This window comes from Lygodium microphyllum, chromosome 8 (assembly GCF_053477565.2).
Source record: "Lygodium microphyllum isolate KBCC chromosome 8, Lygodium_microphyllum_v1.1.10, whole genome shotgun sequence".
Taxonomy (NCBI): domain Eukaryota; kingdom Viridiplantae; phylum Streptophyta; class Polypodiopsida; order Schizaeales; family Lygodiaceae; genus Lygodium; species Lygodium microphyllum.
Genome location: NC_141142.1, coordinates 23,550,305 through 23,562,608, shown reverse-complemented (window position 1 = coordinate 23,562,608; position 12,304 = coordinate 23,550,305). Strand labels below are relative to the sequence as shown.

Below are 12,304 nucleotides of genomic sequence, written 5' to 3'. Positions count from 1 at the left end.
TGAAAACCTTTCACATTGGCAATTTGCAACATTTCCTCGGATTTTGTATCTTTTTCAATTATACTACAAGCAAAATTACCTACGCTGGTGGTCAAACTAAAACGGCCTTCACTCTAAAGATTTTTAATCCTTTTGTGTGAAGTTAATAATTCATTCAACACCTAAACCTCGATTTTTTCTTGAACAAGCCTTCACTCCAAAGATTTTTAAAATGTGTTTTTCCAAAATAATGAGCATTACATTTGACACTAAAGTTCAACTTTTTGGAACAAACCTTTACTTCAAAGATATTAAAACTTTCATAAATCACATTACTTAATAATTTGTTTGTTTGTTTATAAACTCTGTCTTTTTTCTTTTTTCTTTTTTGCCGAGAGTGAACCTTGATTTGTAATGAACATTGATTGGGTGGTGCTTCTTGGGTGTCGGAAGGAACGTGTGGAAGTCCTTATTAGGAGATCAAATGCTCCCATCCCTTAAAGTGGAGACATTGAGACAATGCAGCAGGGGATGGAAGACCCACGATTTGACACTTGGGTCCTTTTTTCCTTCCCTTCTAATTTATCAGATTGGACAGTGAGCCCCCCCGCGAGAGAGAGAGAGAGAGAGAGGGTGGCGGGTCATCCATCGGAGTGGTTCTACCGGGTCCTGTCAACAGAGAGCGCACCCACCAGCTCATGTGGTCAGTGATACTCCTGCTACTGATGATACTGCTACTACTAGTATTAGGGGTAGTAGTAGTAGTAGTAGTAGTAGTATCACTCCCACTACTGCTGCTACTGCTGCTATTACTACTATTATTATCGATGCTATTAGCATTCCTCTACTATTACTACCACTATTGATGGTACTAGTATTCCTCTACTATTACTAGTACTATCGGTGCTACTAGTATTCCTGATACTGCTATTACTACCAGTATTGTTACTACTAGCATTGACACTATTGCTGCTACTAGCATTGCCCATCTGATCCTGGGCCGCCACACCCGCCTTTCTGAATTCAGTATAAGCGTCCCTCTCCAAGCCACAGTTCGTGGCATCGTGACAGTTCAATATCCGTGCTATAAGAGCATCCCTCTTCTATCCTCATCACCCTCATCACGAGCGGTCGATTGGATTCCCCCATCCCCCTCCTCTGATCAAGCCTCTCGGATCCTGCAACATTCAATCATGGCTGTAGCAGCTTTCTCCTCCTTACTGCTCATCGGCTCTCTCCTCCTCCTCCTCCTTCCCGACTTCTGCCATGCCGTCACCACCAGATTCTATGATTTTCAGGTAGGTCTTCCATTGGGTTTCAAGGTTACTTATTCCTTTGACTCACACAGATTGATATCAAGTGAGGCTTAAGAGCAACATACAATCACCCATACAAGTGGACACCATTTCAATCAGCGTACTTGTTATATGCTTGTCTTAGAGATCTATACACACAATGCACCATATACAAATGACCCACATATGATCAGTGCAATCAACATTCTTGCATGTTTCATGCCTTACAGATCCATGCAGTCAGCATACTTGCATATTTGCCCATTGATCAGCACAATCAGCTTAGTTACACGTTCTTTAGAGATCTATGCACAATGCACCGTGTATTGGTCCCCCATAAATCAGGGCAATCAACGTGCATGCATGCATGCCTTAGAGATCATCTATGCACAATGCAACCTACATACACAAGCATTGCCATTATAGGCAAATGTAAACAAGACATGCCATATACACATTATTGATTGATATATTGGCAAAGCCTCACTTGTTCTACACGAGATTTCTGGGTGGTGGACATAGATGTTGTGCCAAATTTTATAGATATGAAGTGTTAACGGAGGACATGATGGAAAACATGGTCTTTTTTAATAGAACCATCAATGAATCTGCGTGCATACATTCATGCTTGATAGGATAACTGCAACGAATGAATCTTTCAAACCTCTCTAGATGTATTTCTCATTGAGTATATTAACCATGTTTGTACATAAGAATGCCTCACACACTAAGGATTTATAACATTGCTTAGAAAATATAGTTTCTTAAAAATATGGTGTACCATGAAGCTAATGAAAGCAAATGTCATAAATGGATGGGTGTCTAAAAGCAATTAATAAACACAAGATCCATATCATATTGGCATTTCATCTTGCATACTCAATAAGAGAAGTGCATCTATTGGAGAACCCTCGGAAAAGCAAAGGTAAGAGTAGTAGACAGTGTACGTTGTACAAGTATGTTGGTATGGAAGTTAACACTATAAGCTTCTAACACCAACTCTAGTTAAGTATGTGGTGGAATTACTTGAAATAGCAAATAAGAACTTAACTTAGGGATAGGTCCCTAGCACTCATGCATGGTCAACATTATTTGCGTTAACAAAACAATAACTCAAGGCAACAATCTCAACCTTTGATGCAAACATGCATATGGAGGGCACATTAATATCCCCTTTAGAAGTAGAGATAGAGGATCCTATTAGTATTTTCAATTAGAAAATGATATCTTCATCAATGATACACATTGTTGACCCTATCACATTAGCTATTTTCTTAAGCTTAGTATAAATTCATAAAGCTTCCTGGTATTTAACTTGAGATGGATTCAGGTGCAAAACACAACTATCACAAAGCTTTGTCAAACAAAGCATGTCTTGACAGTCAATGGTCAATTTCCTGGACCAACACTTTATGCAAGAGATGGTGATCGTGTGATTGTAAGGGTGACAAACGCTATGCAGTATAATCTTTCAATCCATTGGTAAGTCTTTTGAACCGATTCATGGCTTTATGATTCATAAAGTATAACGTTATATGTGTTTCATTTATTGGTAAGACATTTGCATACAAGAATACTCAAGCTAATAGTGGCAATAACATAAATGGATTATTATAATTGAACAATAGAAATCAATATTTTAAACACCAAAATGTCAAATTCCATATTTAGTTATGACATAATTGATTTGCATGTACATATGTAATATGTTTTTCGCACTGGATACACATGGCCTATACACATAGAAGAGTTGTGTGAATAGAAATGAGAGTCGTGCAAATTTAGTATAGAAACCACCCATTATCATGTAAAATACCACACACGATTGGCGGACCCTATGCCCAAGTTTTTGATTACTCAAAATAAAATAGTTTTCCAAGGAAAACATGATGATTTAGAATTCATTTCTTTTGCATACTTTTTACCCCTTTATTATGACAAGATTTCTAAGATTGGATTTGATAAGGATATATAGTTTTGAATTGCAATTTATTTAGTTGTGTGAAATATTTTCACACCAAACCCTTTCACAATGTGGAATAATGAAGTACTAAAGCATGAAACTTGATGTATAATGGCATTTTTATACGATTGTATTCACTAATAAGCACATGTATGTGCAGATGCATGTAGTTGATAATATTGATTCATGATTTAAGAAGCTCAAAATATGTTAATTATTTGGCCAAATTGAGCTGAATGAAACATATGATTCTCTTTATGCAAGGCATGGGGTGAGGCAACACTTCTCCTGTTGGTCAGATGGACCATCCTATATTACACAATGTCCAATCCAACCAGGAGGAACATTCACATATGAGTTCACACTATACCAGCAAAAGGGAACACTCTTTTATCATGCTCACATTAGTTGGTTGCGAGCTACTGTAAATGGGGCCATTGTTATCTACCCTCAGGCTGGGACTCCCTATCCCTACCCTTTACCCCACGAAGAGCATGTTGTGATGATAGGTATGTGCTTGGGTGTTTATATCATTGAATGTCCCACAAACCATGTTCTGCATGTCTTGTTATTATAATACACTTTCAAACAATTATGAGGAAATGAAAGCATTAAACTACTAGCAAAAATTTTGTTGTTGCATTACCACCTAAAAAAGTATATGTACATTATATATGCTGGTTAATGTGCATTACTCTATTAACCACATAGATCATCAAGGAACAATATTGGCAAAATTACTAATTTTTTAAAACTTAGAAATGTATACATACATCACACATGTTGGTTAAGGTGGAAGAACTCTATTAAATCATAAGAGAGTTTTAAGGACAATAGTATAAAAAGTACTACACTAATTGATTCTTGATGTGATGCATGTCATCTAATTAGGAGAGTGGTGGAACACTGATGTCGAGATATTAGAGAAGCAAATTTTGGCTAGTGGAGGGCCACCTAATGTTTCCGATGCTTATTTAATCAATGGCCATCCAGGACCACTTTATAATTGTTCGAGTCAAGGTAAAACTCTCGTGCTTGCAATTTATTACTCCTATCTACATGTTTTAGATATACAAGTTACAAGGTAAAACTCACTTGCTTCCTAATGATCATACATCTATTTGGATAGATTTGTATACAAGTAGTTGTGATATTCCCATCTTAGGACATAGGGTTGTTAATCCCTAAAGTATATTGGATGAATACTTTAAGGGTATGAGAGCTAGTGTATTACTAGATCACTGGTGAGTTGCAAGTAAAAAATTTGGTTCAGATATTGTTTAACATGGGTGGTAGTGAAACTTTCTTAAACTAATTATATAATACGAACACACTCATTCTGAATTTGGCAACTATTGCAGATACTTTTGTGCTCAAGGTGAGCCCAGGAAATACCTACTTATTGAGGATTATCAATGCTGCATTGAACAATGAACACTTTTTTGGTGTGGCGGGCCACACACTAACTGTAGTGGCAGTGGATGGGGAATATGTAAAGCCATTCCAAACAAGTGCCATAGCAATAACCCCAGGGCAAACTGCTGATGTATTGGTTACAGCAAGCCCATCATGTGCTGGAAAGCAATACTATATGGGTGTAAGTCCATACATGTTTGCAAATGTTTCCATTAATAGTGTCCCATCTTATGCCATCTTTTCATGTAATGGAGAATCCCCTATTCAAAATCCTCCACCAATCCAACTTAATCTACCAGGTAGAAATGATTCTGGCTTTATTAGGCAATATGTTGGAAGTCTAAGAAGCTTATCTATCGCTGACAATGCAGAGCCAGTACCCCAAACTGTAGACACGAGCCTCCTCTATGCAATTGGGCTTAATCTTAATGCTTGCCCACTCAATCAAACATGTGGTGCCCCCAACAATACTAAATTTCAAGCCTCCATGAACAACATCACCTTTCAAAAGCCAACTTTAGCTATGCTTCAAGCTTACTATTACAACCTTAATGGATCCTTTACAACTGATTTTCCTGATACCCCTTTACAACCTTTTGATTATACGAGCATCAATAACCCTCTATCTAATGTCCAAACTCCAAATGGCACAAAAGCTAATGTTATAGAGTTTGATTCCAATGTGCAACTTGTTCTTCAAGGTACAAGCTTGGTCTCCACTGAAAACCACCCTATCCATCTACATGGCTATAGTTTCTACCTTGTAGGGTTTGGACAAGGTAACTTTAATTCATCAGATGCTTCGTCTTTCAATCTCATTGACCCCCCTCTTATTAACACAATTGGAGTTCCAGCTGGTGGTTGGGCTGCTATTAGGTTCAAAGCAAACAATCCAGGTATGCAAACAACCCGAACATATTAAAAAATTTGTAGTGAATTACTAAAAAAATGTATCCAAAATGATTGGGGATTTTGAATTTTTGTGTCTCATTTGAGCATTTCGATATAAAGTGTTCACTTAGATAAATAAGGGTCTTGGTGTGTGTGCAGGAGTGTGGTTTATACATTGCCACTTGGAGATTCACACAAGTTGGGGGCTAGAGAGTGCATTCGTTGTCAAAAATGGACACAAGCATAACCAAGTGCTCCCTCGCCCACCTGCAGATCTTCCTTCTTGCTAAAATCAAATCAAACAATATCAAACATCAATGGCTTCTTCTACTCAGTATAAGAAACAAAGGCATCCATTCTCACGATTTTGACACAGATGACTTGCTGCCCACACACCTTTGCCACACCATGATCCATTCTTTCAAATAGGCACACACATAAAATAATTCCCCTATTTGTTTCCCACCTTCGGGAGATTTTATCTATTTAGTTCTTGAGTCCATAGAGAGATTACTGGACATTCCTTTGAAGGCCCCCTACATCATTTCTTGCTTACATCCCCCTATTTGTTTCCCACCTTCAAGAAATTTTATCTATTTAGTTAATGAGCCCATAGAGATATAAGTGGCCATTCTTTTGAAGGCCCTTGCATCATTTATTGCTTATATCATCTTGGTTTTCTTTTCTCATTTTTGTCTTCAAGGATTTCATTATCTAAAATTTTGCTATTTATCCATCATTTGAGCATCACATTATTAGGCCTTTTGGTTAATGAAACCAATAATGATATTGTCAACAACTTCAGAAGGTGTTGTGATTGTGTGTTGGATGAACTTTCACTAGAACATGTGCTAGCCACCAAAAAATCATAAGATTTTCATAAATTCAAGAAATTTGATGAGAAATGTGAATGGTTGGGAGATCAACAAACCAAAAAAAAAAAAAACACACATGGTAGATGGATCCATGGTGCAATACTTAGAAATTTGTTAATAAATCTCACCATACATAGCAAAAGTTGCAAGGAAATCTTCTCCTAATTTCATCACTTTAGAGATCCTAAAATTGAACTTGAAATTCTCTTCTTCTTGCTACCCTCTTGATGTGACTATTGCTTCTAGTGATGGGCTTTACAATTGTGAAAAAAATATAGACTTTCTTTATGGTGTCTAATAGATGCAAACTAAATGACAGATAGAGTTAATAGTTCTAGCATTTCCAAAGCTCTCCTACCACAAATGTTTGTAATATCGCATATAAAGCTAGTTTTTGAATGCCATGACTATACTACAACATTCTTTAATAATCCAAAATTCCAACCTTGATAATATCATAATCAATATTAGTAGAGATCTTCAATTATATTGAGTTTGAGAGCATGTATCAGATAAAAAGATATGATTTGTGTTCTCAATTGGATACTAGAGATAAATAATGTTATGAAATGAGGATAAATCCTTCTTCCACTAAATCCAAAAAAGTGATAAACATTATGTCAATATTGGCATTCTCTCTCTACCAAAGATTGTCGTATGCAACATTATAGCATTCTAACATTGTATTAGTTTATTTCTTGACTTCTACGTTTTAAAGACTTACTAGGAATCTCATGTAATAACTAAATCTCATGAATTGTAAAATTAAACTATAGCCGACATTACTAGGTCACTTTATTTGAATCTACTTAGTAAGATTGTGTGTCATAATTGAACCTCACCAATCATAGACTAAAGCTAATGTAGACAATCTTGTGCTATTTTTCTTAGATTTGCATGGGATTACGATGGAACAAATGAGCCTCTAAGGCATAAGATAAAGATGTGGTTGATGTTTTGATAGTGTGCTTCATGATCTTTTAGTGCATTTAATGCAAGAAACTTAATCATCATCTCATCACATCTCAATGAGAATGTTTCTTGGGGGCTTTTAACATGCTTTGTTTTCTTTTGTATGTCACATATGTTAACCATTCTTTCCTTTCTACCCTTCTATGTTCTAGTCATAAGGGACCTTAGGAGGCCAATTCAATAGGAAATTTCTAGATTTTGAACCTTACTTGTTTCTATTGCAAAATGGCTACCCTTCTTGTAAGCAATTTTATACTCATCCTATTATGTGTGATGTTTGAATCTATATGAGTTAATAATTTGTCCATATGGGCACATATAAACATGAGGTTCAAATAGGCATATTTAGAGCATTTGAAACTAACTTCAAAGAAAGCTAAAAGAATTGGCCCAAGATGTCAATGTGGCTAGTCCACAACATTTACAAATTACCATGGCTAAAAATCTTGGTACAAGGAAAGTTGTTTTAGATAATGGAGTACTAATTTGAAACATTGAATTCTCAAAATTTTAGCAATCAATTTGGGTGGTAAAGAGCCCAATAAAGTCATGCCCCCAAAAGCAAAATGCATCCCACACCAATTTAGTGCTTCTTCTTTTTTACTACATCATTTTTTCCCACTTAAATCTATGATGACATAGTTTCTTATATATTAAATATATTCTTATTGTGATTCAAACATTTAAGAGATGTAAAATTCATATGATTAGGAATTTTTGGACCTCTAAAAAAGGCATCATTAAGTATCATTATTTTGTGTACCCTTCATTTTGTATTTAGATGCACTTCATATAAATAGCAAAATGCCCAACATTTCTTAATTCAAGGGTAATATGATGCAAAAATAGAAAATACTCTAACTCACTTGGATAAAAAAGATCCAAGGAGGGACAATTCACAAGGAGTTCATCATGGATAACTTATGAAATGATGTAAGTGCAAGGGAGGAAGGTTTTTTCAAAAAATGCGTACATTAAGGAGTAGGCCCTCATTAATTTCCCCCTCCAACTTTAATTTTTTGGGGGGGGGGGGAAATTGCATAAGGATTACCATACTTAATTTAACCCTTTCTTTCAATGTCTAGGAGATTATATATTCATAAATTCATAGGCATCACCATTTGTTATGCATTGTTTCACCATCACATCAACCTACCCTTGGCCTCGATGATTCATGCCAAATAAGGCTCAAGATCGTGTCTCACTAATATTGCCATGTGTAATTTGATTGTAGCACTTGCATAAAATACATGAGAGTCTAAAAGAAACCCTATCTTTTAGAATGCATTCCACTTATAAAGTTATAGTAAAGATTTCATGATTAAACTTTCTCTATGTTGAGCAATATTTACCATGCACATAAAGATCGCTATAGTCAATGCATCTCCTTTAATATACTTATCCATAAGTTTAATTTTGTGTGTGTATGTGTGTGTGAGTGTGATATTCTTTGTCTTAGAGAAGGCTTAATATCAACATAGTTTACATTTTGGAAGGTGCCAAGTGTGGGCTGAAAAGTATGGTAGTAGTCTTTAGGGAGGGTCTAAACTAGTTTGTAGAGAGCAACAATGATTGAGGCAAGTTGGTAATGCTAAGTTGGATGGGTGGTAGTCTATAACAAGGGGTGGTGACTCCAAAAGGATAGGTGATAGTCAATAGGGTAGGACCTCTAGATGGTGGATAATAACCTAAATAAAGGAGAGATAATGAAGGTAAAGGAGGAAAGCTAGCACATGTGAGAGTAAAGGTGAAGATGAAAGTGAAACTACACACTCAATCTGCTTTAATAGAATATTTTGAGCTAGTTGACCTACTAAAAGGTCTTGAGTTCACCTAAATAGAATAACTACCTTTTGGGGATATTTTAAGAGCTAAAAAGAGGTAGCTTAATGATGCATTTTACTAATTAGCAGGACTTGCCTACATTTTACTCATTATTTCTACTTGAACTTCAATAAGCCTGAACTTCAATATCCCTCCATCTACCTTGTAGCAACTGCATTTTTCTAGTTGTGGAGTCCCTACTACTACACGTTTCTACCAAACTTCCTTGATCAATTATGTGTTGCTACATTTTGTTATTCATAGCCCTTTCCTCAACTCCTCAGCGAGTTTTGAGGTCTCAAATGTGCATTTTAAAATATAGAAAGAGAGTGTTCTAGACCAATGGGAGAAAAACCTCCATAATGGAACTTCTTTTAAAAATAAAAATAAAAAATCATTTTATAAAGATATATAAAAATACTGCTATTAAATTTTTCATCAGAAATATCTATTTTTAGCCCATTATGATTATGATTGTGATATTTTTCACATTAATAACATAGAGTCTCGAACTACTTGATATTAGTGACATATCTAAGATTGTGTCACAAACATGTTACAGACCATACAACCCAAAAAGAAGCATAGGAAGACCAAGGAACAAACATGTTATAGACCATACATCCCAAAAAGAAGTAAAGGAAGACCAAGGAAGCCCAAGTCAAAAAGTAACTAGAGAAGCTCACTCTGCCCAAGGGAGAAAAGTGAAAAAGAAGGCAAGCTCAGAAAAATGTAAGAGTGCCCCAAATATTCTAGTAAGGAAAGCATAGGGTGCAATGTAATTCATTTTAGAAAAGAGCGCCAAGCTCCCCCCTATGCAAATTGTAAATGTAGAAGTGCAAGAGCAAAAAAACCATGAAAAGAGCACATACATGAGGAAAGAAGACCTTGGCTAAGATGGCCGGTCATATAAAAAAGGGGATGGGTGTCCAAAGGGATGAGGGCATGTATAAAAGTCAAAAAGTGAATGGAGAAGCTCATTCTTGGTGTGTGACTAAAGTTGCTCTCTTCTCCTTGCTTGTGCTTGTGCTTGAGTTTGAAAGAGGGAGTGTGAGAGTTTGAGGGAGTGAGTGAGTAAGGGTGAGGGAGTGTGGTGGAGAAGCTCTCCATCTTCTCTTCTCTTGTCTAGTCACGCATGCAGCTATGGAGGATGAAGTTGGAGGTAGAGGATTGAGCTTGCTTGAGCTTGCATCTTGGTTCGTGGAGGCTACTCAATTAGGCACCAAGGTAAGCTCGCTATACTCGTAGGATCGAGAGCACATACGGCTATGGAGGTAGCCTTAACATTCGGCTTGAAACACTTGAAGCAATAAGTGGTCAGTGGGTCTTGGCAATCGAGTGAAGGCTCCCACATTTTGGTTCCATTGCCGAGACCAACGGATTCAAGCTTTGAGTGCTTGCCTTGTCTCATGAAATAATATGCGCAAGGGTTCGTGAATGTCGCTCATCGCAAGGATGCTTAGAGATAGGAGTAAAGATGATGAAGAGCACTTAACTCAAGGCAAATTCACAAAGAAGAAGAAGTTTAGATACAGTAAGATCATGAGCTAGGAATAACTTATTTACACCACAAAGTTGATAATACCACTAGTGAAAAGGAGCTTCATAATCCTTCTTCCAAGCTAAAGGCTTGTCAGATGAAGATAAACCTCTATTGGTTAGAAGAAAAGCCCTCCTTGTAACCCATGAATAGTTTCTCCGATGAGGTGCACTGCCTCTAAGAAGACCACATAAGAGGGGATAATGCAGTTTGGATCTTTTGTTGGCGCATATGTGGTAAGAGCTTTGCTTGAAACACAGTTGTGATGCTCAGATTCTTCAATAGTTCTCAAGGCATTCTTCCTAAATTGAGGTATTTGTTGAAGTGCTCTTTGAGGCTTTAATCAAGCTTAGAACATAGAACTTTCTCAATGTCTTTTCTCAGGATGTCGATTTTTTAGTGAAGCCGACCTCCATCAATCAGTGCATGTCATCTAAGATGGAAGTCACCAAAATACAAGTACTTGAGATAAGATTATCTTGGCTACCACACATCATCGCAGCTCACAAACTAGCTTGTGGAGAGTGCACCTTCTACTCTAGACAGTCGTTTAGCACTACCTCAATCATGGCCGCTCTATACTATTGGATTGATGGTCTCCCTATATATGAGCACACCTAGAGCTTAGAATATAAGGTCTCTCTGTCTCCCTCTCTTGATTGCATAGCCTTCAAGCATGTCCTCTCATCTGTGTTGCTATCTGTTGGAGAGAAAAAGTGATTTGCCACATTGCTATAGATTGACGTGTTGGAGATGGTGGCGGGTTGGCACGTTGGTGCGGTATACACAGTGCATTGCAGTTGTCCGTGGTGGCATGCATAGTGCTTCAGGCAGTGTTTGCAGGGAGAGATGATAAGGATATCCCACTTATAGGGTATGATATGTTTAGAAATAACCTCTTTTCAGAGTGTCTCTTTCGACACTCTCTCTCAAGAGCTTCAATCTCAGCAACACAATTGGCTGCTCTTTTTAGCACAGAATCAGGGCTGAGACTATTGGTAGCGGCGTAGGCAGTACTTGACAAAAGCGCAATCAATGGTGGCTCTTTGTGCAACAAGCAGTAATTATCGGGGCACTTGGCACTGGTGATGCAATTGGCGGCTTACATTCTTTTTGTTGGATTCCTCCAATCATGTACAAGTTGTGAGGTCCTTCTTCTCCTATGGCATCTTGTTTGTCTTTTTCACCGTTTGAACTAGTCGCTTCCTCATTGACTATAGCTTTTTCTTTGTCCCCCCCTCATCACCTTTGTCTTGACTCGTCCTCTCTGTCTTTTGCACCGCCTTCTCCACTTCCTTCTTTGTCATCAATGCTTTGTCGCTCGAGCTCGTTCTCACCTTCACCCTCTGCCTCATCTTGCAGAGCTTTGAATTCTTCATTCATCTTCTCTTCGGCTTCTCGTCCTCCTTCGACTTGAGCTCCTTCTTCTTCATCAGCTTCGTCACCTTCCTTGCTTTTGTCGCCTTTCTCGTCATCACAGCTACTCTCCTTCATTTTCCTCTCTAGTCCACTTCTTTGTCATCATCCTAGTTCTTCTTCAGCTTCACTT

The 12,304-nt window shown here is 37.4% G+C and overlaps 1 protein-coding gene across 1 annotated transcript; it reads left to right on the top strand.

The window, feature by feature from the left end:
• The first annotated feature begins 1,082 nt into the window (after positions 1 to 1,082).
• LOC148032062 (laccase-4-like) lies at positions 1,083 to 6,233 on the top strand. The gene is made up of 6 exons (XM_087682689.1): positions 1,083 to 1,277; positions 2,605 to 2,756; positions 3,502 to 3,746; positions 4,129 to 4,257; positions 4,599 to 5,549; positions 5,704 to 6,233. Exons 1-6 carry the CDS (start codon positions 1,173 to 1,175, stop codon positions 5,832 to 5,834), a joined length of 1,713 nt encoding a protein of 570 aa, XP_087538815.1. The 5' UTR covers positions 1,083 to 1,172; the 3' UTR covers positions 5,835 to 6,233.
• The last annotated feature ends 6,071 nt before the right edge of the window (positions 6,234 to 12,304 follow it).

What these genes read in the sequence shown, in the direction of transcription:
- LOC148032062 (XM_087682689.1), top strand. Translation starts at nt 1,173, where the DNA reads ATGGCTGTAGCAGCTTTCTCCTCCTTACTGCTCATCGGCTCTCTCCTC. An exon ending in TATAATCTTTCAATCCATTG is followed by an intron (nt 2,757 to 3,501) that starts GTAAGTCTTTTG and finishes TCTTTATGCAAG; the next exon opens with GCATGGGGTGAGGCAACACT. An exon ending in AGAGCATGTTGTGATGATAG is followed by an intron (nt 3,747 to 4,128) that starts GTATGTGCTTGG and finishes TCATCTAATTAG; the next exon opens with GAGAGTGGTGGAACACTGAT.